At 56.4% G+C, this 22,636-nt stretch overlaps 2 protein-coding genes across 2 annotated transcripts; one reads left to right on the forward strand and one right to left on the reverse strand.

The window, feature by feature from the left end:
- Positions 1 to 5,052: 5,052 nt before the first annotated feature.
- LOC134055170 (G patch domain-containing protein 4) lies at positions 5,053 to 7,296 on the forward strand. The gene is made up of 7 exons (XM_062511314.1): positions 5,053 to 5,128; positions 5,488 to 5,561; positions 5,644 to 5,736; positions 5,965 to 6,072; positions 6,187 to 6,287; positions 6,408 to 6,458; positions 6,584 to 7,296. The coding sequence occupies exons 1-7, from the start codon at positions 5,053 to 5,055 to the stop codon at positions 7,158 to 7,160; spliced, it is 1,080 nt and encodes a 359-aa protein (XP_062367298.1). The 3' UTR covers positions 7,161 to 7,296.
- Positions 7,297 to 7,459: 163 nt separating this feature from the next.
- NAXE (NAD(P)HX epimerase) lies at positions 7,460 to 9,718 on the reverse strand. The gene is made up of 6 exons (XM_062511316.1): positions 9,467 to 9,718; positions 9,074 to 9,182; positions 8,548 to 8,658; positions 8,290 to 8,403; positions 8,057 to 8,204; positions 7,460 to 7,974 (listed from the first exon to the last, which is right to left on the reverse strand). Exons 1-6 carry the CDS (start codon positions 9,640 to 9,642, stop codon positions 7,772 to 7,774), a joined length of 861 nt encoding a protein of 286 aa, XP_062367300.1. The 5' UTR covers positions 9,643 to 9,718; the 3' UTR covers positions 7,460 to 7,771.
- Positions 9,719 to 22,636: the final 12,918 nt, after the last annotated feature.

Consider the following 22,636-nt stretch of genomic DNA (forward strand, 5'->3'; position numbering starts at 1 on the left):
GTTGGAACTGTTGGGAACTGGGAATCAGTGTTATTTGATAGTTTTAAATTTCTTTCGGTGTGGGAGGATTGGGCAGACAGGGAACAGGAGTTTGCTGCATACCTGTAAAACCTGCTGCACCCAGCTGGCTCCCTAGCTGGAACTGGGATCAATGGGTGTTCATGATGTTGAGAGTGTAGGTGGTGGTGGTGGAGAAAGCATGGTGCTGGAAACACTCCTGCCTCTGTGTGTGCATCCTAATGAGACAGTAATCCGTTGGAGGAGGATTTAGAAAGCAGCTTTAACCTCTTCTGGAGGCCTGTGCACAAATGTGTGGTTTGCTTTGTGCAACCTCTCCTCAGATGTGGGAAGTTTGCACAGAGGTGTGTAGGGATGGGACTGGAGATCCCGATTGGCAGTGGCAGGGTCAGAGCTCTTTCCAAATGTTACTGATTGGCCCCTTTGCAGCTCAAAACAGGCTCCTGAAAAGGCCTGTGTGAGCCTTGGGATCTCTTCAGGTCCCTTGACAGCACTAAACTGTGTCCCTGCACAAGCCAGCCCTTGTAAGGAATGTGCTTGTGGGAGGATGGATGGTGCAAGCAGGGAAGGGAGGGTGCAGAGGGGGGTGCACAGGGTCACAGGGAGTGGGGATATCGCCCCATGGTGAGTTTGAACTCTGAGGAGTAAAATTAGTACCACCAGTGTTGTTTCTGGCCGGGCAGAAATTATCCTTCCACCCCCTCAGTGTGTTGGGAAGGTGTGACATGGTAGTGTCACCACACTGCAAGTGGTGTGTGTGAGGGGATCTGTGTTGGAACAGGGACTTGGAGGGATGGAGCAGTTTGGTGACTCCAAAGCTGGTTGGAAATAAATCCTGCATGGTGGGGACGTGCTGTAGTGTATGCAGATGGCTGTGAACCACTTAGGAGAGTCTACAGAAGTTTGAGAATCCCAAACTATTCGTTTGGTTGGGAAAAGACTTCACAGCTCATCTTATTCCACCCCTTGCCATGGGCAGAGACACTTTCCACCATCCCAGGTTGCTCCAAGCCCTGTCCAGCCTGGCCTTGGACACTTCCAGGGATCCAGGGGCAGCCACAGCTTCTCTGGGCACCCTGTGCCAGGGCCTCACCACCCTCATAGGGAAGAATTTCTTCCCAATGTCCAGCGTAAGTCTTCTCTCTTTTGGTTTAAAACCATTTTGTCTTGAGTCATCATTATCTGTCCTTGTAAAAAGACTCTGACCCTCATTTTCACAAGTTCCCTTTAACTCCTGAAAGGCTACGATGAGCCCTCACAGGCCATCCAGTCCTTGGTGTCTCTTGCTTGTTTAAATGGGAAAACACAGTTCTCCTGTCTCTCATTGTAGCATCTGCTCTCGTGCCATTTTGGGATCATTCCCTGTTTGCCAGCCTACCAGCCAAGATGTTAAAATAGAGACAAGGCAGCCTGCAGCTCCTTGTGTCCATCTGATGCCACCTCCCGGTTCTCCAGCTTCCCCCAGCAGTCTGGCAAAGCTGCCCACTCCATGCTGCTCCCAGAGGCTTTGCTTGCTGTACTGCTCATGTACTGGGAAGGAGAGCTGGGAGGGTTGGGCCTGCAGCTTCCTCAGTGGTGGGACACACTGAAGCTGGGATCACTAGGAGAGAGCTGGGAGCTGGACGCAGCTGGTTCTGGTCTTTGGAACTCACAGGGATGCAGATCTGGCCTTCCCAGTCTCCGGAGAAAAAGGCACTTTGAAGGTTGGTGAGAAGGAATCTTTTAGTGAAAACTTAATCCTCTCCAGAGCTTTCCCTAATCCCTGATAATGTGCTGTTCAAAGGCCCCCTTCCAAAGGAAGGACTGCCCTTTCTCACTCCCATATTTCTCCTTCCCCAAGGGATTGCCCAAAGGTGCTCTTACTGGTTGTTTCCTTTAATTTTTTTCTGATAAATAGAATTAATTCTTGTAAACATAATGAAAGAAGCAATTTCTGCAGCAGGTAGTGGCAAATCCTGCTGATTGATTGGGAGAGATTTCTGCTGTCAAGATATATTTTCACTTCATCCCCCCTCCTTTCCCTGGAGGGAATCCGCAGACTTTTCCCCCAGTATCCCAGTGTAACACTTCCAACTTTGAAACCAAACCCGTAAAATGTGGAGGAGAGAAAGATCGCAGGAAACCAACATCTACATTCCTTCCAATAAACCTTTTTTTTTGTTACCAAGATCCATAGTATAGGCAGTTTCCTGTGGCCACAGCCCTGACTATGGAAGGGCAAGGTCAAAGTGACTCAAGAGAGGGTCAGTCAGGAAGTATTCTGGGGTTAGGAGCTCATGGAGTAGGATAGCTTGGAAAATATATGTGTGTGTGTGTGTATGTGGAACTGCTGAAGCACCTTTGCTCAGCCACAGGAGCCATGAGGAAGGACTGAATGATGCTCCTCAGCCTCTCTGCTGAATTCTGCAGCATTTAAGGGCAGAAAATAATGATTTAGAGCATGGTTGGGCCATGGCCAGCCCTGAGAATTTCCTGCTGCAAGACCTGACCATGACACATTTGGGGCTATATTCATGTTTCTTTGACATGATTTATTTTTAATTCCACCAGCAAGCTGGCACCTGTTTTCCTGTTGCTGCCTGGGTGGTGCTGGTCATGTTCAACAGAGTTTGCTGTGGGTTTTTGAGTGTTTCCAGCTTGTAGGGTTGGCTATATCAGAGCTGCCACTACCCACAGTGGAGGTGCACTGGAACTGGGAGGGTGAGTGTGTATGTGTGTGAGTGTGTGTGTACAAGGCTGAGTGGGCTCTGTGTGTGTGTGCATTGCCTGTGACACACCCAGCAGGGCTGTGAGCATTTCTCAGCAGGTGAGGAGGGGTAGGTGTACATGTCATGTTCACACACACGAGTGTCTGTGTGCATGTGCATAGGTCTGTGTGTCTGTGTATGTGTGCATGCGTTCATGTGTGCATGTACACAAATGTGCAAGGGTGTGAGCACAGGTGCAGATGTGCATGCATGGTTTTGTATGTGTGTGCACACCTGCGTCTGTGTCCCCATGCCTGTGTATCCCCGTGCCCATGTCCATGTATCCCCTGTCCCCATGTCCATATCCCTGTCCCCATGTCCATATTCCTGTCCCCATGTTTGTGTACCATCCTGTCCCCATGTCCATATCCCTGTCTCCATATCCCTGTCCCTGTGTTCATATCCCTGTCCCCATGTCCATATCCCTGTCCCCGTGTTCATATCCCTGTCCCCGAGTCCATATCCATATCCCCATATCCGTATCCCCGTGTCCATATCCCTGTCCCCGTGTTCATATCCCTGTCCCCGTGTCCATATCCCTTTCTCCATATGCCTGTTCCTGTCTCCATATAGCTGTCCCCATGTCCATATACCTGTCTCCGTATCTCTGTCCTTTCTCCATATCCCTGTCCCAGTGTACACCCTGTCCCCATGTCCATATCCCTGTCTCCATATCCCTGTCCCCATCTACCCCCTGTCCCCGTGTCCATATCCATATCCTCGTGTCCATATCCCTGTCCCCGAGTCCATATCCATATCCCCATATCCGTATCCCCCTGTCCATATCCCTGTCCCCCTGTCCATATCCGTACTCCCGTGTCCCTATCCCCGTGTCCCTATCCCCGTGTCCCTGTCCCCGTGTCCATATCCATATCCTCGTGTCCATATCCCTGTCCCCGAGTCCATATCCATATCCCCATATCCGTATCCCCCTGTCCATATCCCTGTCCCCCTGTCCATATCCGTACTCCCGTGTCCCTATCCCCGTGTCCCTATCCCCGTGTCCCTGTCCCCGTGTCCATATCCATATCCTCGTGTCCATATCCCTGTCCCCGAGTCCATATCCATATCCCCATATCCGTATCCCCCTGTCCATATCCCTGTCCCCCTGTCCATATCCGTACTCCCGTGTCCCTATCCCCGTGTCCCTATCCCCGTGTCCCTGTCCCCGTGTCCATATCCATATCCTCGTGTCCATATCCCTGTCCCCGAGTCCATATCCATATCCCCATATCCGTATCCCCCTGTCCATATCCCTGTCCCCCTGTCCATATCCGTACTCCCGTGTCCCTATCCCCGTGTCCCTATCCCCGTGTCCCTGTCCCCGTGTCCATATCCATATCCTCGTGTCCATATCCCTGTCCCCGAGTCCATATCCATATCCCCATATCCGTATCCCCCTGTCCATATCCCTGTCCCCCTGTCCATATCCGTACTCCCGTGTCCCTATCCCCGTGTCCCTATCCCCGTGTCCCTGTCCCCGTGTCCATATCCATATCCTCGTGTCCATATCCCTGTCCCCGAGTCCATATCCATATCCCCATATCCGTATCCCCCTGTCCATATCCCTGTCCCCCTGTCCATATCCGTACTCCCGTGTCCCTATCCCCGTGTCCCTATCCCCGTGTCCCTGTCCCCGTGTCCATATCCATATCCTCGTGTCCATATCCCTGTCCCCGAGTCCATATCCATATCCCCATATCCGTATCCCCCTGTCCATATCCCTGTCCCCCTGTCCATATCCGTACTCCCGTGTCCCTATCCCCGTGTCCCTATCCCCGTGTCCCTGTCCCCGTGTCCATATCCATATCCTCGTGTCCATATCCCTGTCCCCGAGTCCATATCCATATCCCCATATCCGTATCCCCCTGTCCATATCCCTGTCCCCCTGTCCATATCCGTACTCCCGTGTCCCTATCCCCGTGTCCCTATCCCCGTGTCCCTGTCCCCGTGTCCATATCCATATCCTCGTGTCCATATCCCTGTCCCCGAGTCCATATCCATATCCCCATATCCGTATCCCCCTGTCCATATCCCTGTCCCCCTGTCCATATCCGTACTCCCGTGTCCCTATCCCCGTGTCCCTGTCCCCGTGTCCCTGTCCCCGTGTCCCCATCTCTATCCCCATGTCCCGCCCCGTCCCCGGCGCATTCTCGGCCTCGCCCCTGGCGCACGCGCACTGCCCCTGACCAGCGGCCCGGCCTCGTGCGGCGGTGCCGGGACCTTTCGGGACACGCCGGGACTCCCTGAGACCCTCCGGGATCCCCCCCGGAGGACCCGCCGGGCCATGAGCGCCCCGGTCCCGCCGGGCCGCGGAATGCTGTTCGCCGAGACCCAGCTGAGGCGGCACGGCTGGCGCCGAGGTGGGGCCGGGCGGGGGTCCCTGGACCGCGGTCCGTGCCCTGTCCCGCCCCCCCTTGGCCCTCCCGAACTCCCAGACTCTGAACCCCCCCAAAGCCCCGTGTCGCCCCCCACCCACGCCCCATCTACTTCCACCAGGCCCCAGCTCCGTCCAGGACTCAGCCCCCCGCAAGCCCCGGGACCCTGCAGACCCCGGCAGCCCCCAGGCCCCCACCCCAGACCCCGGTGGTCCCCAGAGCCCGGCTCCCCGCCCCCTCCTTGCGGGACCCGGTCTCGACCTCACCCCGACCCTCGGGGTCCTGCAGCACCCCGGCCTCCGGTGCCCCCCGGCCGTGCAGGGGTGACGGTGCCTCCTCTGCAGGGCAGGGGCTGGGCAGGCGGGAGGACGGCATCGCCGAGGCCATCCGGGTGAAGGTGAAGTGCGACACGGCGGGGGTGAGTGTGGATCCCCTCCCGGGCCTGGCCCGCTTCCCGCTGCCCGCAGCAGCCATTCCAGCAGCTCCTCTGCACCCCGCAGGTGGGACACGACGCGGCGGAGCCCTTCACCTTCCACTGGTGGGACCACGTCTTCAACAAGGCGGCTGCCAACATCGCTGTGGAGGCTGGGCAGGTTGGAGGGCTGGGGGTTGGTGGGAACACCCCAGTTGGACAGGGAGGGGTTGAAAACATGGGAGGGCGTTTGGGTTCCTTCAGTGGCTCCTGTACTGCCACTGTATCCCCCCGGGCCCTATCAGCAAGCAGCATCTTGCACAGGGGCTGTGGTGCTGGAGAGGTGCTGCTGGAGGGGTGAAGCCCCTTGGACAGATCATTTCCAAGCCCTTTGCCTTTTCTCACCCAGGATGGTATCTCTGTGAAGGCGCTTTCTGAGCAGGGAGGCAGGATCAGCAATAAGAAGCCATGCAAGGCTGGCAGCAGTGGTAGCCTGCTGTACGGTCGCTTTGTGAAGGTAACCAGCCCCAGGAGCCTGGGGGCTGCATGGCCCTAGCTCATTGCTGCTGTGGCTCCCAGAGCCCCCTTTTTCTTGTTGCCCTTTCTCACAGTCCCTGTGTCTCTGCTGCAGTCAGCCACGCTCACAGCCTGTGGGGAGGAGTCTGTAACACTGCCCACCAGCTCTGAGAGCAGTGAGGAGGAGGAGAAGCTGGACCTCTCTTCAGTCAGGAGGTGAGGCTGGGCCCCATCCCTTGATGGGGAGGAATGAGGGCTGCAAGGTGAAGCCCTGGTCCAGACCGTGTTCCCCCCACACAGATGCTGGGGGTGACAGGACCTGTCTGTGTCCCACAGGCTGACAGACGAGGAGCTGGTGCAAGCGTGTGGGGGACGCACAGCACACAAGTGAGTGGCTGGGGGGTTGCCTGGTTGGGCTGCCCTCTCCTTGCAGGGGCTGTTGAGCAGGTTGGGCTGGCGAACACGTTCAGTGCTGGGTAGGTGCCAGTACTCACGGTCTGTGGTCATTGCAGGGGTGCCCGTCACGGCCTGACCATGAGTGCCAAGTTGGCACGCCTGGAGGAGCAGGAACGAGCCTTCCTGGCGACATATCGGCAACAGGAGAGGCAGCAGGAGCCCCTGGAGAGCAGCCAGGGCAAAAAGAAGAAAAGCAAACAGTCCAGGGATGGAGCCAAACCCAAGGCACCACAGGGCCAGGAACCAAACAGAGAACAGGAGAAGGTGTTGGAAGAAGAAAAGGTGAAGAGGAAGAAAAAGAACCGGGAACCAAGAGAAGAGGAGCTGACAGGAGAGGAAGAGGTCATGAGGAAGAAGAAGAAGGTGGTCATGGAGCCATGTGTGGAAGAGGTATCAGGAGAGGAGGGGAAAGTCATGAAGAGGAAGAAGCCAGAGGTAAGCACAGATGAGGAGGTAGCAGAAGAGGAGGGGAAAGCTGCAAAGAGGAGAAAGAAAAAGAAGCAGAAAAAGAAGGACAAAGAAGAGCCAGCTGAAACAGACATACCTCTACAAGACACGGATGAGCCAGACTTGGGACACAGCCCTACAAAGAAGAGGAAGAAGAAGAAGAAGAAGAAGAGGGAGCCAGAGTGAGCAAGTGACATGGCTGCTGTGCTGTGCAGCTGTCAGTCCCACCTGGCTGTCAGGGTCCAGATCCTGGTGCTGGTGGGTGCCATGGGGTGCTCTGAGCTCATTCCAGATGCCAGCACTGTGGCCCATCTGCCTGGGGATGCTGGGCTAGGACAAGTTGGTCTGGAGCTGGATCAAGCCTTACTTCACCACCTGAACCTCCAGGGGTGACCCTGGTTCCCCCCAGACCCTGGGGTAGGGACCCATTTGCCATGGGCCTGTCACAGAGGTGACACAAGGACACACGCTGCAGAGTACTGAATTTTTTTTTAAGAGCATGAATAAATCTTTATTGTAATCAGATTATCCTGAAGTGTGAGTGGTGCCATGAGTGGCAGAGCCCTGGATTCCAGATCACCTTTACACCTGTAGCACTTGGATTAGGCAGCAAACCCAAACAAAGCTCTTCCTGCAGCCCCTCACCACTCCCACCTCCTGGGCCTTCTGATCCTGCTGGCTCACACTGAAGCCCAGTGAGGTGCTGAGCACCCTCCTAGCAGAGGCTTGGGCAGAATTCAGCGCTGGTGTGCAGCGCTGACGCTGAGCTTGGCCCCCCAGCCCCTCTGGCTCCAGCTCTAGGTCAGCTGCAGGACGCAGTCTGTGCCAGGATATGCAGGCAGGTTTAGAGTGTATTTCTCCTGGAGTGCAGGAGGCACAAATCTGCCCCCAAGGAAGTGGTACCGGCCGGTGAAATGCATCGCTGCCTTCTTGGGCGCCGTGAGGGAGATGAGCATGTCAGGCTGGAGGCCATCTGCCTTCCCCTTCTCCACGTCCCAGCCTGCAACAAGCCCCACAGCCAGGCTGCAGCTGGGACCACCCTGGCCAGGCACCTTCCTCTGGCAGGTGCAGCTGTAACTCACCTGAGGGGATGTCGATGCTGGCAATGGGCACCGTGACACGCTCCAGAGTGCTGAGGATGCTGCCAAAGGGCTCCCGCACTGCTCCCTTAAAACTGAAGCCGAAAATGGCATCCACCACCAGGCCATAGAGCTCGTCGATGAACGCAGCCTGCGGCAGGGATGGCAGCAGGTGAAAGGCAGTCCTGGCCACAGCTCCAGGGGCAGGTGATACCAAGCTGGGGGCTGCTCCTCACCTCAGCTGGGAACTCGGGGAGGAAGGGAATATCCATCTTCTTGCACTGGGTGGTCAAACCTTCAAAGAGGGGCTTGCTGGGCCGCTTGGGGTAATAGATAGTTGGCTGGTAGCCCTGCAAGAGCAGAAGGGGCCTGAACTAATCCCACTCTGGCACCAGCAGCTGCCAGAGGAGTGGGACCCTGGAGCCCACAGGTACAAGGGTGCACAGAGACCAACACCCTCATGGGGACCCTGTGGCTGCCTGTGCAAGACTCACAAACATCTTGAGGTGCCGGGCGCAGACCAGCCCATCGCCGCCGTTGTTCCCTGGCCCACAGACCACCAGCACAGCGGGCTGGCTCGTGGTGAAGGAGCTGGGTGGGTAGGCCTGATGGGGGGGGCAAGAGGCACAGGGTTATGATGGAGAAGTGGGCCCATGCCACCGGGCCAGGATTTGCAAGACCCTCAAATTGGGACTAGCATGTCCATGGGACTGGGACCATTGCCAGGCTCACCACCTGCCTCCCTGGTGCCCACACTGGTGATAGCACAGATTGGTACCAGGGGCCAAGACCCCCCAGGACCCTCCCTTTCCCTCCAGGGCCCCCACCTTGTTGATAGTGGTGATAGCATTCGGCCTTTAGCACTGGAACTCTCCCCCAGGATTTCCAACCACTTCCCGAGCACCCACCCTGGAAGTGGCACAGCTCAGCCCACGATGTCAGGACCCCCACCTTGCTTCTGGCAATGGTGCAGCTTGGCCCACAGTGCCAGGACCCCTTCCATCCCCCCAGGATCCCCACCTTGGCAATGGCAGTGGCACAGCTCAGCCCTGCCAGCTCCATCAGCTGGTCCACGCTGAACTTGTACTCAGCGAAGAGCTCCTGGTCGATGGCCTGAGCCTCCTCCTGCCTAGGGTGGGAGATAGCACCCCTGGGTACCCCAAAACCTGGCCAGGCCCAGACTGGGGGCTGCCGTGATCCCCTAGATTTTGCATGAGCCGGGGAATGGGGGGGAGTGGGGACGACGACGACACAAAGAGCTGCACCCCTGTGTAGATCTGCACCCCAACCCCATGTCCTGCCCGACCCCTCTGCACCTCTCGGCGTGCCCGCACCCTGCCCTGCCCGACCCCGCTCCGGACCCCAAGCACCTCCCGCCTCCTCTCCCACCTCCCTCCTTCCCCCAGGCCCTACCCCAGGAAGCGGAGCCCCGTGGGGCCGGGGACGTGCATGGTGCGGCGCGGAAGACACCGGCACAGCTCCTGGTCCCGGTGCCAGCCCCAGCGCCGGTCCCGGCACCGCCCGCCCGCCCGCGCCGCCGCTACCAGCAGCCCCAGCCCCAGCCCCAGCAGGGCCCGCGGGCTCGGCATGCAGCGGGCACGGCCCGGAATGCCCCGAACGGCGCCGTACGGGCCCGGTACAACCCGGGAGCGCCCGGGACGGCACCCGCAGTTCCACGGAGCAGGCGCGGGGCCGCCCCGGGGCGGGGCCGCGCAGAATCCGCGCTCCCTCCAGCCCCTGCATTGCCTCCCCGGCACCTCGAGGTAGAACGGATGGCGGAAACGGAGCTAGGTCAAAATCGTGTTGGCTCAACACCCCCCCTCCCCTCCCGGTTCGGGCCTGCTCAGGCCCCGCGAGAAACGGCGTTTCCCCGGTGTCCTTCTGGTCACACGAGGCTGCAGACGAGGGACAGAGTCCCGGTCCCCGTGCGAGGTCCCCGGCGGGACCAGCAGCCGGCAGCAGTGGCAGCGGGGTCATCGTCAAGGCTGCAAGGTCATGGGGAGTGAAGGTGTCCAGCAGGATGCAAAATGGAATAATCAAATTACGGAGTCACGGACTGTTTTGGGTGGGAGGGGATCTTATAACCTATCTTGTTCCACCCTCCTGCCATGAGCAGGGGCACTTGCACTATCCAAGGCTGTTCCAAACCCCGTCCAACCTGGCCTTGAACACTTCCAGGGATCCAGGGGAAGCCACAGCTTCTCTGGGCAACCTGTGCCAGGGCTTCCCCACATTCACAGCCAAGAATTTCTTCCCGATATCCCTGCCCTCTGGCAGTGAGAAGCCATTCCCCCTTGTCCCGACACTCCAGGCCCTTGTCCCAAGTCCCTCTCTAGCTCTTTTGGAGCCCCTTTAAGCACTGGAAGGCAGGAGTGGGCAGGAGGTTCATACCAGGATCCTGGAAACCACCCTTAGATTTGCTGCCCCGTCCATAGCTCATGGTTTTGGTGTTGGCTACGAGGTGCCAAAATCCCCAGCCCCTGTGACTTTTGGCTTGGGGTTGTGTCCATTCCAAGAAACAGGGGTGTACCAAGCCCTGCTGGGGTCTCAGCTGTGAACTCTCCCATCAGAGGACACTCTGGAGACCAAACCTCCTGTCCTTTGCCCACTCCCACAAGTCATCACCTACCTCTCCGGAGGCCTGGGAGGGAGGGTTTGGCAGTTTTGATGTCCTGTGGAATGCAGCGTGAGACCCTCAGGCCTGGGCTTGCTGGGGAAGTGACGTTCTGGTTGTACATGGTACTTACGTAGCTGGAGGCTGGCATGGGGCATCTTGGCCGAGTGCAGGGTGGTCCTCTTACTGAGAGACAAGTGAACCTCACATGGGGGCTCTGGACAGCATCTCTGACAAACTCTCCCTTATCACATCTTGACAGAACTGTCCCTAGGATCCAGCTGGAATTACCCCAAACACACTCCCAGAATTATGTAACTTTAAAAATATCTGGATTTTCACCATTAAACAGAAGTTCCTTGTGCTGCAGAGGTATTTGGGTGCCAGGGGCTGTACTGAAGTGCCTCCCCCTTGCTCACCCACCTGTTAGCCTGGGGCTGACTGTGGTATCCTGGAGCTGAGCTGGGACCATCATCATCCTCCCCAGATGTGCTCAGGAGGCCATGTGGGTTGCAGGGCTCCAGTGCGAGACCACCAGCCAGGGCTGCTCTTGTGCCTCCAGGAAGGAAGGACAAACAGACAAGAACACAGTATGAGACTGTGCCAAAGCCTCAGCTCTGTCAGGAGTTGCCTGGATGGCTCAATCCCACGTTTAGTTCGTACCCTCTCACCTGGAAACCCAGGACGTGCTCCTGGTGTACACATATACAGCTTGTCCTCAGCCTGGGTTTTCCCCCTGAAGGACATAGCGTGAAGGAAGGGAAGCTTGTCTCCTGCATGATCTGGAAACTCATTCCAGAGGAAGGAGAGAGAGGTTGGCAGTTTTCCTACTCACAACTCGCTCCCCTGGAGCTGTGTCCTACTGGCACGGGGCAGTGTGGAGCAAAACTGCAGCTGCCTGGACTCCTGATGGGATTCACACGTGTCCTTCTTCCCAGAAAACTCAGGCACCTCTTGCCACAACCCCTCCTGGGGTCCCAGTTCCCAGCACTCCAGAGTGTCCCATGCCCTCAGTGATGCTCACCAGGGCTGGGGCGGGTGCCCAGCCCCCCCAGTAGGAGAGGTGGCTGAGGTGGAGTCGGTGCTGGATGGCATCTGTGAGCTTGTGCACGACCCGTCTGTGGGCAGCTCTGGAGCTGTCCTGTGGTGGAGAGAATCCGTATGTGTAATGGGCTGAGTGGGCGTGTTCGAGGGCTGAAGCCAGTGCCCCATCATGCACGGGAGGGTCTGGCCCTGGGGGTCCCCCATCATGCCTTACCTGACAGTGGGAAAGCAAAATCAGGGCCTCCTGATAGTGCCTGATGGCTTTCTGGGGGTCTCCCAGGTGGAAGCATGCTGCACCCAGCCCCTCACATGCTTGCCACTGCCCCTGCAAGTCCCCTGGGAGGCAGAGGGCTGCATTGGTCCCAGCACTGCTCAGCCGGGATCCCCGGTGGGCAGCATCACCCAGCTTGAAACCAGTTGGATGCTGCAGACTCCCTCCAAGGGGTGCCTGTGCCTCCCCTCACCTGAGTCCCGGAAGGCTTGCAGGGCATGCAGGTAGCTCTCGGCAGCAGCCCCGTGGTTCCCGAGGTGGCTGCAGGCGTACGCCAGGTTCCCAAAGCACTGTCCCTGAGCTCTCCGGTTCCCCAGAGCACCTGGCATTGAGAACACAAGGTTCCATGCCGAGCTGTGGCACACCTGGAAAAGCCAGGAGGCAGAGGTAGCGGTGTGACCTACCGTGCAGCGCAGCTGCACGCCGGTGCCAGCCCAGCGCCGTGCCAAAGCTACGCAGGGCGTTGTAGGCAGCGCCCAAATTCTGCAGCAGCGCAGCCTCCCGGCGCTGGTCCCGGTCCTGCTCCCCACCGCAAAGACCAAGGGCCTGCTCAAAGCTCTCGGCAGCCAGGGAGAAGATGTGGAGCTGGGAGTAGCCGAGGCCGATGTCATGGTAGAGTTTCCCTGGGGGCAGAGAGGAAAAGCAGGCGTGGGAGCCGCTCCCCAGGGCCCTGAGAATGAAGGGTGCACACAGCGTTACCTCGCAGGGCCAGGTCGGGGATGGTCTCACAGAGTGAGCGGCACCAGGCGAGGACCCTGGCGATCTCTGCCGCCCGGAACCGCCGGCTCTGCAGCATGGAGCCGCTCGCCCTGCTCAGAGCCACGGCCGCGGCCTCGGGGCTTTCTGCCGCCGCGTAGGCCTGCGCCGCATCCAGGAAACACCGCGCGGCGCGGGCCGGCTCCCGCATCCCCAGGTAGCAGCAGCCCATCTGCACGCAGGTCCCAGCCTGTGCAGCACCGGCGCGCCCGGCCACATTCTCAAAACATTCCAGAGCCTTTGGAAAATCCTGGAGCCCTTCATGAGCCGCCCCGATGCTGAAAAGAAGGCTCCCCAAGTGGTCCCCGCTCTCCACCTCTGAGGGCTGGGACTGGAAGAGAAACTCAAGGCCCTTTCTGGGTTTCCCAGTCTCCACGTAGGCAGCCCCCAGGTTGAAGGCACAAGCCCTGTGGAGCTGGGGGCTCGCCGTGTCCCTGCAGAGGAGCAGGGCCTTCCTGAAGCATTCCACCGCCTCCCGCCCGGCGCCCAGAGCCAGCGCCCGGTGCCCGGCTCGTGTGAGGCCCTTGATGACATCCACCCGCCCTGCCGCCTTCTCCCCTCCCTCCTGAGCTACTTCCCTGGCCTCGGCCTTCTTTTTCCTCCGGCTCTTCTTGCAGCTGGTGGGGGCTGTGGAGGCTGCGGGGGCTGCAGGGGTGGTGGTGAAGGTGGGGGCAGAGGGGGTGTTGGGGCGTGTGGGGGTGGTGGGCTGCATTCCCAGGTCAGCAGCCTCTTCTGAATCCATGGGGAGGGGCAGCAACCTGCCTGCAAGAGAGAGAGGTGCTCAGACAGCCAAGCCAGCATGGTCCTGCCAGGGAGCACTTCAAACGAGCAGTGTTATTTTATGTTATTTATGAAAAATTAGGATGCCTTGTAGCCTGTTTGCTATTAAGTTTCAGGAAGCAAACAAACCTTGGTGGCTACGAGAGAGGAAAGAGGTCACTGGGGGAGGAGGAAGGACACCACAGCATGGAGTGGGATGTTGCTGGGGTGCCTTTTTAGGAGGCAGAGTAACCAGTTGCACACACTTACTGTTTTCTCTTCAGGTGCAAAGGATGCTGAGAGGGGGGAGCAGAGAGACAAGGCATCTCCACCACCGCAGCCACATCCACTTGCCACAAGCCACAGCTCTCTGCTGCAGGGAAGGACGATGTCTGAGGTGCCTCCGCACTTGGGCTGCCTGGAAAGTTGCCTGGAATGAGTCGTAGACCCCTGGTGATGGTCACTAGCACCTAATGCTGGAGCACAGCCGGGTTCTGAGAGGCAGGAATGTGGCAGGCAGTGACACAGGCTGGGACAAAGCCAGGCCTGTTCCTGGGAAAGCACATCCCTCAATGGCCCCGCTGGCTCCAGTTTCATCTCTGTCACCAGGGTGGTGTGCAGCGCCATGGCAACTCAGTGCAGCAGTGCCAGTGTGATGGATGGATGGGAAAACTGTGTGATGGACAGGACAGCCATGTAATGGATGGAACAACTGGCTCCTCACTGTCTCAACAGCTTGTGACAGGTGCTGGGGGCTTGTTCCATGCAGGGGCAGGTTCATGCTTTGGAGTAGGTTGATGGATGGGCTAAGAGCAGTGATGGTACAGAGCACCCTGGGGCTGGGTGGCACGTCTGGTCTGGCACAGCACTGACCCCTGGGCCCAGCCCCTGGAGTCTCCCAGCAGCACTTCACCCATGAGCTCCCCCTGCACCCTGGTGTGTGCCCAGCCCCTGCACCTCAAAGCTCTCCCTGCAACCGGAGGCTCCCCTCACTCTCTCAGTGTGTATCACCTCCCTGCACCCCCTGAGCTCCCAGAGTGTGTCCCATGCTGTCCCCCAGGTGCCGCTGCTTCCCAGTGTCCCATGGTCATGGTGTGTCCCAGGGTGTCCCAGTGATCTGGTGTGTCCTAGTGTGTTCTGGTGTATCCTGGTGTGTCCCAGTATATCCCAGGGTGTCGCAGTTTATCCCAGTTTGTCCCAGTACATCCCAGTTTGTCCCAGTACATCCCAGTTTATCCCAGTGTTTCGGTGTATCCTGGTGTGTCCTGGTGTATCCTGGTTCATCCCAATGTAACCTGGACCGTCCCGGTGTATCCCGGTACATTCTGGTTTATCCGGGCGGATCCCGGTTTATCCTGGTCTGTCCTGGTGTAACCCGGTACATTCTGGTGTATCCGGGTGTATCCCGGTTTATCCCGGTCTGTACCAGTGTATCCCGGTACATTCTGGTTTATCCGGGTGTATCCCGGTCTGTCCCGGTGTATCCCGGTACATTCTTGGTTTATCCGGGTGTATCCCGGTTTATGCCGGTCTGTCCCGGTGTATCCCGGTACATTCTGGTTTATCTCGGTCTGTTCCGGTGTATCCCGGTACATTCTGATTTATCCGGGTGTGTCGCAGTTTATCCCGGTCTGTCCCGGTGTATTCCGGTACATTCTGGGTTTATCCGGGTGTATCCCGGTTTATGCCGGTCTGTCCTGGTGTATCCCGGTACATTCTGGTTTATCCTGGCGTGTCCCGGTTTATCCCGGTCTGTCCCGATGTATCCCGGTGCATTCTGGTTTATCCGGGTGAATCCCGGTTTATCCCGGTCTGTCCCGGTGTATCCCGGTACACTCTGGTTTATCCGGGTGTATCCCGGTTTATCCCGGTCTGACCCGGTGTATCCAGGTACATTCTGGTTTATCCGGGTATATCCCGGTTCATCCCGGTCTGTCCCAGTGTATCCCGGGACATTCTGGATTATCCCGGTCTGTCCCGGTGTATCCCGGTACATTCTGGTTTATCCGGGTATATCCCGGTTTATCCCGGTCTGTCCCGATGTATCCCGGTATATTCTGGTTTATCCGGGTGTATCCCGGTTTATCCCGGTCTGTCCCGGTGTATCCCGGTACATTCTGGTTTATCCGGGTGTATCCCGGTTTATCCCGGTCTGTCCCGGTGTATCCCGGTACATTCTGGATTATCCCGGTCTGTCCCGGTGTATCCCGGTACACTCTGGTTTATCCGGGTGTATCCCGGTTTATCCCGGTCTGACCCGGTGTATCCAGGTACATTCTGGTTTATCCGGGTATATCCCGGTTCATCCCGGTCTGTCCCGGTGTATCCCGGTACATTCTGGGTTTATCCGGGTGTATCCCGGTTTATGCCGGTCTGTCCCGGTGTATCCCGGTACATTCTGGTTTATCCTGGCGTGTCCCGGTTTATCCCGGTCTGTCCCGGTGTATCCCGGTACATTCTGGTTTATCCCAGTCACTCGCGGTTTATCCCGGTACATTCTGGTTTATCTGGGCGTATCCCGGTTTATACCGGTCTGTCCCGATGTATCCCGGTACATTCTGGTTTATCCGGGTGAATCCCGGTTTATCCCGGCCTGTCCCGGTGTATCCCGGTACATTCTGGTTTATCCCGGTCTGTCCCGGTGTATCCCGGTACACTCTGGTTTATCCGGGTGTATCCCGGTTTTTCCCGGTCTGTCCCGATGTATCCCGGCACATTCTGGTTTATCCGGGTATATCCCGGTTTATCCCGGTCTGTCCCGATGTATCCCGGTACATTCTGGTTTACCTGGGTGTATCCCGGTTTATCCCGGTCTGTCCCGGTGTATCCCGGTACATTCTGGTTTATCTCGGTCTGTTCCGGTGTATCCCGGTACATTCTGATTTATCCGGGTGTGTCGCAGTTTATCCCGGTCTGTCCCGGTGTATTCCGGTACATTCTGGGTTTATCCGGGTGTATCCCGGTTTATGCCGGTCTGTCCCGGTGTATCCCGGTACATTCTGGTTTATCCTGGCGTGTCCCGGTTTATCCCGGTCTGTCCCGGTGTATCCCGGTACATTCTGGTTTATCCCAGTCACTCGCGGTTTATCCCGGTACATTCTGGTTTATCTGGGCGTGTCCCGGTTTATCCCGGTACATTCTGGTTTATCTGGGCATATCCCGGTTTATACCGGTCTGTCCCGATGTATCCCGGTACATTCTGGTTTATCCGGGTGAATCCCGGTTTATCCCGGCCTGTCCCGGTGTATCCCGGTACATTCTGGTTTATCCCGGTCTGTCCCGGTGTATCCCGGTACACTCTGGTTTATCCGGGTGTATCCCGGTTTTTCCCGGTCTGTCCCGGTGTATCCCGGTACATTCTGGTTTATCTGGGTATATCCCAGTTTATCCCAGTCTGTCCCACTGTATCCCCGTACATTCTGGTTTATCCGGGTGTATCCCGGTTTATCCCGGCATGTTCCGGTGTATCCCGGTACATTCTGGTTTATCTCGGTCTGTCCCGGTGTATTCCGGTACATTCTGTTTTATGCCGGTCTCTCCCGGTGTATTCCGGGACATTCTGGGTTTATCCGCGTGTACCCCAGTTTATACCGGTCTGTCCCGATGTATCCCGGTACATTCTGGTTTATCCGGGTGAATCCCGCTTTATCCCGGTCTGTCCCGGTGTATCCCGGTACTTCCTGGTTTATCCCGGTCTGTCCCGGTTTATCCCGGTACGTTTTGGTTTATCCGGGTGTATCCCAGTTTATCCCGGTCTGTCCCGATGTATCCCGGCACATTCTGGTTTATCCGGGTATATCCCGGTTTATCCCGGTCTGTCCCGATGTATCCCGGTACATTCTGGTTTATCTGGGTGTATCCCGGTTTATCCCGGTCTGTCCCGGTGTATCCCGGTACATTCTGGTTTATCCGGGTGTATCCCTGTTTATCCCGGTCTGTCCCGTTGTATCCCGGTACATTCTGGTTTATCTCGGTCTGACCCGGTGTATCCCGGTACATTCTGGTTTATCCGGGCATATCCCGGTTTATCCCAGCCTGTCCTGGTGTATCCCGGTACATTCTGGTTTATCTGGGTATATCCTGGTTTATCCCGGTCTTCCCGGTGTATCCCAGTACATTCTGGTTTATCCCGGTATGTCCTGGTGTATCCCGTTACATTCTGGTTTATCCCGGTGTGTTCTGGTTTATCCCGGTCTGTCCCGGTGTATCCCGGTACATTCTGGTTTATCCGGGTATATCCCGGTTTTTCCCGGTCTGTCCCGGTGTATCCCGGTACATTCTGGTTTATCTGGGTATATCCAGGTTTATCCTGGTCAGTCCCGGTTTTTCCCGGTACATTCTGGTTTATCCCGGTCTGTTCCCTTGCATCTCGGTAGATTCTGGTTTATCTGGGCATGTCCCGGTGTATCCCGGTACTTTCTGGTTTATCCCGGTCTGTCCCGGTGTATCCCGGTACACTCTGGTTTATCCGGGTGTATCTCGGTTTATCCCGGTCTGACCCGGTGTATCCCGGTACACTCTGGTTTATCCGGGTGTATCCCGGTTTATCCCGGTCTGTCCCGGTGTATTCCGGTACATTCTGATTTATCACGGGCTGTCCCGGTGTATCCTGGTACATTCTGGATTATGCCGGTCTGTCCCGGTGTATCCCGGTACACTCTGGTTTATCCGGGTGTATCCCGTTTTATCCCGGTCTGACCCGGTGTATCCCGGTACATTCTGGTTTATCTGGGTATATCCAGGTTTATTCTGGTCAGTCCCGGTGTATCCCGGTACATTCTGGTTTATCCTGGTCTGTTCCGTTGTATCCCGGTACACTCTGGTTTATCCGGGTGTATCCCGGTTTATCCCGGTCTGACCCGGTGTATCCAGGTACATTCTGGTTTATCCGGGTATATCCCGGTTTATCCCGGTCTGTCCCGGTGTATTCCGGTACATTCTGGTATATCCGGGTGTATCCCGGGTTATCCTGGTACATTCTGGTTTATCCGGGTGTGTCCCCATTTATCCCGGTCTGTCCCATTGTATGCCGGAACATTCTGGGTTATCCGGGTAAATCCCGGTTTATCGCCGCCTGTCCCGGTGTATCCCGGTATATTCTGGTTTATCCGGGTGTGTCCCGGTTTTTCCCGGTCTGTCCCAGTGTATCCCGGGACATTCTGGATTATCCCGGTCTGTCCCGGTGTATCCCGGTACATTCTGGTATATCCGGGTGTATCCCGGTTTATCCTGGTACATTCTGGTTTATCCGGGTGTGTCCTGGTTCATCCCGGTCTGTCCCAGTGTATCCCGGGAGATTCTGGATTATCCCGGTCTGTCCCGGTGTATCCCGGTACTTTCTGGTTTATCCGGGTATATCCCGGTTTATCCCGGTCTGTCCCGATGTATCCCGGTACATTCTGGTTTATCCGGGTGTATCCCGGTTTATCCCGGTCTGTCCCGATGTATCCTGGTACATTCTGGTTTATCCGGGTATATCCCAGTTTATCCCAGTCTGTCCCGGTGTATCCCGGTACATTCTGGTTTATCCCGGTCTGTCCCGGTGTATCCCGATACATTCTGGTTTATCTGGGTATATCCCGGTTTTTCCCGGTCTGTCCCGGTGTATCCCGGTACCTTCTGGGTTAATCCGCGTGTATCCTGGTTTATCCCGGTCTCTCCCAGTGTATCCCGGTACATTCTGGTTTATCTCGGTCTCTCCCGGTGTGTTTCAGTACATTCTGGGTTTATCCGGGTGTATCCCGGTTTATCCGGGTGTGTCCTGGTGTATCCCGATACATTCTGGTTTATCCCGGTCTGTTCCGGTGTATCGCATTAAATTCTGGTTTATCCGGGTGTGTCCTGCTTTATCCCGGTCTGTGCCGTTGTATCCCGGTACATTCTGGTTTATCTGGGTATATCCAGGTTTATCCTGGTCAGTCCCGGTGTATCCCGGTACATTCTGGTTTATCCCGGTCTGTTCTGTTTTATCTCGGTATATTCCGGTTTATGTGGGCATGTCCCGGTGTATCCCGGTACTTTCTGGTTTATCCCGGTCTGTCCCGTTGTATCCCGGTACATTCTGGTTTATCCGGGTAAATCCCGGTTTATCGCCGCCTGTCCCGGTGTATCCCGGTATATTCTGGTTTATCCAGGTGTGTCCCGGTTCATCCCGGTCTGTCCCAGTGTATCCCGGTACATTCTGGTTTATCTGGGTGTGTCCTGGTTTATCCCGGTCTGTCCCGGTGTATCCCGGTACATTCTTGTTTATCCCGGTCTGTTCCGGTGTATCACATTATATTCTGGTTTATCCGGGTGTGTCCCGGTTTATCCCGGTACATTCTGGTTTATATGGGCGTATACCGGTTTACCCCGGTCTTTCCCAGTGTATCCCGGTACATTCTGTTTTATCTGGGCGTATCCCTTGTTTATCCCGGTACATTCTGGTTTATCCCGGTCTGTCCCGGTGTATCCCGGTACATTCTGGTTTATATGGGCGTATCCCGGTTTATCCCGGTCTCTCCCGGTGTATTCCGGGACATTCTGGTTTATCCCGGTCTGTTCCGGTGTATCCCGTTATATTCTGGTTTATCCGGGTGTGTCCTGGTTTACCCCGGTCTGTCCCGGTGTATCCCGGTACATTCTGGTTTATATGGGCGTATCCCGGTTTATCCCGGTCTGTCCCAGTGTATCCCAGTACATTCTGGTTTATCTCAGTCTGTCCCGGTGTATCCCGGTACATTCTGGCTTATCCGGGCGTGTCCCGGTTTATGCCGGTACATTCTGGCTTATCCGGGCGTATCCCAGTTTATCCCGGTACATTCTGTTTTATCCCGGTCTCTCCCGGTGTATTCCGGGACATTCTGGTTTATCCCGGTCTGTTCCGGTGTATCCCGTTATATTCTGGTTTATCCGGGTGTGTCCTGGTTTACCCCGGTCTGTCCCGGTGTATCCCGGTACATTCTGGTTTATCCGGGTGTATCCCGGTGTATCCCGGTACATTCTGGTTTATATGGGCGTATCCCGATTTATACCGGTCTGTCCCGATGTATCCCGGTACATTCCGGTTTATCCGGGTGAATCCCGGTTTATCCCGGTCTGTCCCGGTGTATCCCGGTACACTCTGGTTTATCTGGGTGTATCCCATGTTATCCCGGTCTGTCCCAGTGTATCCCGGTACATTCTGGTTTATCCGGGTACATCCCGGTTTATCCTGGTCTGTCCCGATGTATCCCGGTACATTCTGTTTTATCCGGGTGCATCCCGGTTTATCCTGGTCTGTCCCGGTGTATCCCGGTACATTCTGATTTATCCGGGTGTATCCCGGTTTATCCCGGCCTGTCTCGGTGTATCCCGGTACATTCTGGTTTATCTGGGTATATCCCGGTTTATGCCGGTCTGTCCCGGTGGATCCCGGTACATTCAGGATTATCTCGGTCTGTTCCGGTGTATTATGGTACATTCTGTTTTATGCCGGTCTCTGCTGGTGTATTCCGGGACATTCTTGGTTTATCCACGTGTATCCCGGTTTATGCCGGTCTGTCCCGGTGTATCCCGGTACATTCTGGTTTATCCCGGTCTCTTCCGGTGTATCCCGTTACATTCTGGTTTATCCGGGCGTGTCCCGGTTTATCCCCGTACATTCTGGTTTATCCAGGTGAATCCCGGTTTATCCCGGTCTGTCCCGGTGTATCCCGGTACACTCTGGTTTATCCGGGTTTATCCCGGTTTATCCCGGTCTGTCCCGATGTATCCCGGTACATTCTGGTTTATCCGGATGTATCCCGCTTTATCCCGGTCTGTCCCGGTGTACTCCGGTGCATTCTGGTTTATCCCAGTCTGTCCCGGTGTATCCCAGTACATTCTGGTTTATCCGGGTGTATCCCGGTTTATCCCGGCCTGTCCCGGTGTATCCCGGTACATTCTGGTTTATCCGGGTATATCCCAGTTTTTCCCAGTCCGTCCCGGTGTATCCCGGTACATTCTGGTTTATCCGGGTGAATCCCATTTTTTCCCGGTGTGTCCCGGTGTATCCCGGTACATTCTGGTTTATCTGGGTATATCCCGGTTTATCCCGGTCGTTGCCGGTGTATCCCGGTACATTCTGGTTTATCCCTTTGTGTCCCGGTTTATCCCGGTCTGTCCCGATGTATCCCGGTACATTCTGGTTTATCCAGGCATATACCGGTTTATCCCGGTCTGTCCCGTTGTATCCCGGTACATTCTGGTTTATCCGGGTGTGTACCGGTTTATCCCGGTACATTGTGGTTTATCTGGGCATATACCGGTTTATCCCGGTACATTCTGGTTTATGCCGGTCTCTCCCGGTGTATTCCGGTACATTTTGGGTTTATCCGCGTGTCTCCCGGTTTATGCCGGTCTGTCCTGGTATATCCTGGTACATTCTGGTTTATCCCGGTCTGTTCCGGTGTATCCCGGTACATTCTGGTTTATCCGGGTGAATCCGGTTTATCCCAGCCTGTCCCGGTGTATCCCGGTACATTCTGGTTTCTCCTGGTCTGTCCCGGTGTATCCCGGTACATTCTGGTTTATCCGGGTGTATCCCGGTTTATCCCGGTCTGTCCCGTTGTATCCTGGTACATTCTGGTTTATCCGGGTATATCCCGGTTTATCCCCACCTGTCCCGGTGTATCCCGGTATATCCTGGTTTATCCCAGTTTGTCCCGGTGTATCCCGGTACATTCGGGTTTATCCAGGTGTATCCCGGTTTATCGCCGCCTGTCCCGGTGTATCCCGGTTCATCCTGGTTTATCTGGGTGTGTCCCGGTATATCCCTGTCTGTCCCGGTGTATCCTGGTACATTCTAGTTTTTCCGGGTATATCCCGGTTTATTCCGGTCTGTCCCGGTGTATCCCGGTACATTCTGGTTTATCTGGGTATATCCCGGTTTATCCTGGTCTGTCCCGATGTATCCCGGTACATTCTGGTTTATCCGGGTGAATCCCGGTTTATCCCGGGCCTGTCCCGGGTTATCCCGGTACATTCGGGTTTATCTGGGCGTATCCCGGTTTATCCCGGTCTGTCCCGGTGTATCCCAGTATATTCTGGTTTATCTCACTCTGTCCCGGTGTATCCCGGTACATTCTGGTTTACCTGGCTATGTCCCGGTATATCCCAGTCTATCCTGGTGTATCCCGGT

This window comes from Cinclus cinclus, chromosome 31 (genome assembly GCF_963662255.1).
Source record: "Cinclus cinclus chromosome 31, bCinCin1.1, whole genome shotgun sequence".
Classification (NCBI taxonomy): Eukaryota; Metazoa; Chordata; class Aves; order Passeriformes; family Cinclidae; genus Cinclus; species Cinclus cinclus.